Source organism: Cyprinodon variegatus, unplaced genomic scaffold, assembly GCF_000732505.1.
Source record: "Cyprinodon variegatus isolate N-32 unplaced genomic scaffold, C_variegatus-1.0 Scaffold595, whole genome shotgun sequence".
Taxonomy (NCBI): domain Eukaryota; kingdom Metazoa; phylum Chordata; class Actinopteri; order Cyprinodontiformes; family Cyprinodontidae; genus Cyprinodon; species Cyprinodon variegatus.
Genome location: NW_015151048.1, coordinates 233,672 through 235,000, shown reverse-complemented (window position 1 = coordinate 235,000; position 1,329 = coordinate 233,672). Strand labels below are relative to the sequence as shown.

General features: G+C 44.8%; 1 protein-coding gene across 1 annotated transcript in view; it reads left to right on the top strand.

Annotated features, from left to right (window-relative positions):
• Positions 1-1,329, top strand: part of scfd1 (sec1 family domain containing 1) — a 31,536-nt gene that overhangs the window by 4,262 nt on the left and 25,945 nt on the right. Inside the window, exons 3-4 of the mRNA XM_015392525.1 lie at positions 143-230; positions 782-871. Of these exons, the coding sequence (XP_015248011.1) occupies positions 143-230; positions 782-871 (178 nt within the window). The remainder of the gene's footprint in view (positions 1-142; positions 231-781; positions 872-1,329) is intronic.

Genomic DNA, 1,329 nt, shown 5'->3' with positions numbered 1-1,329 from the left:
GGGGTATGCTGGTCTGACGGGGTATGCTGGTCTGACGGGGTATGCTGGTCTGACGGGGTATGCTGGTCTGACAGAACACCGGCTGTTTTGTACAGATGTTGTCATTTTTTGGTTAATAATGGTTTCCATGCTGGTTTTGCAGGTGTTTGATCAGTACCTGAACTTCATCACCCTGGAGGATGACATGTTTATCCTGTGCCACCAGAACAAGGAGCTCATCTCCTACCACGGTAACTCCTAAACATCATCATTTTATTCCAACAAACAGCGCTTCCCTCCCTGCTGACCTGCTGCTCTGAACGCTGCTCAGTCTGAGGAGCTGATGGTCAGCTGACCTTTGGCCCTACAGCTGGAGCTGCATCACCAGAAACACAATGCTGTCGATTAACGAACCAGCTCTGCTGGTGGATTAGTTCCCAAACCTAAAATGGCTGGAGCTGATTTTAAGGCTGCAGACTGTCTCTCTCTCTCTCTGCGAGCTTCATAAAATGAGATCAGTCTCAAAAATAAAAAAGGAAAAACGAAACATTCTCTGTGGAGAGTAAAGGTATCGTCAGGTGAAAACATGATTCATGATAAAACGGTTAACAGTGATTCATTAAAAATGACCTTATGCACATTCTGATGCAGAGTTTTAAATGTTTTATTATTTTATGTCAGCAGATGTTTGATGGATGAACTGAGTCTTTGGAATTTCATTTTGCTTGACTGGTTACAGAAACATGCAGAACTGGGCTGAATGTTGTTATTGGAGATACATTTTCTCTGCCTTCCTTTGCAGCCATCAACAGATCAGACATCCAGGACACGGACATGGAGGCCATCATGGACACCATCGTAGACAGCCTGTTTTGCTTCTTTGTGACTCTGGGTGAGTACGGTCCTCAGCAGGTCGGCTGGTCCCTCAGTGATCAACCATCTCTGCCCAGAGATAAAGCCGTTTGTCTGCAGGAACATTGTTCACCTTCTGATGCAGCATCATTTCTTGGCTGCTTTAGTGTTTAGATAAAACCTATATTGGTGTCAGGTTTGATCAAAATGATCCTATTTTTCCACAATCTGAACTAAAGGCTCTGTAGTTATGAACTTTCTATACAGAAAAACACGCGATCCCATCAAACCCAGCAACAAACATTTACCGTCACACATTCAATCACTGGTTGACTTTATTCAGCTGTTGTTAAAGTTGAGATAAACACCTTTAGTTATAAATACTCAGTGATTCACAGAGACGCTGGAGATAATGGGCTGATGCTGCGGCTCTTCTGTCAGCTGCTGATGTCGGCAGCGTTGTCACGACCCGATCCGTCCGGGAAGCACGGTCCGTCC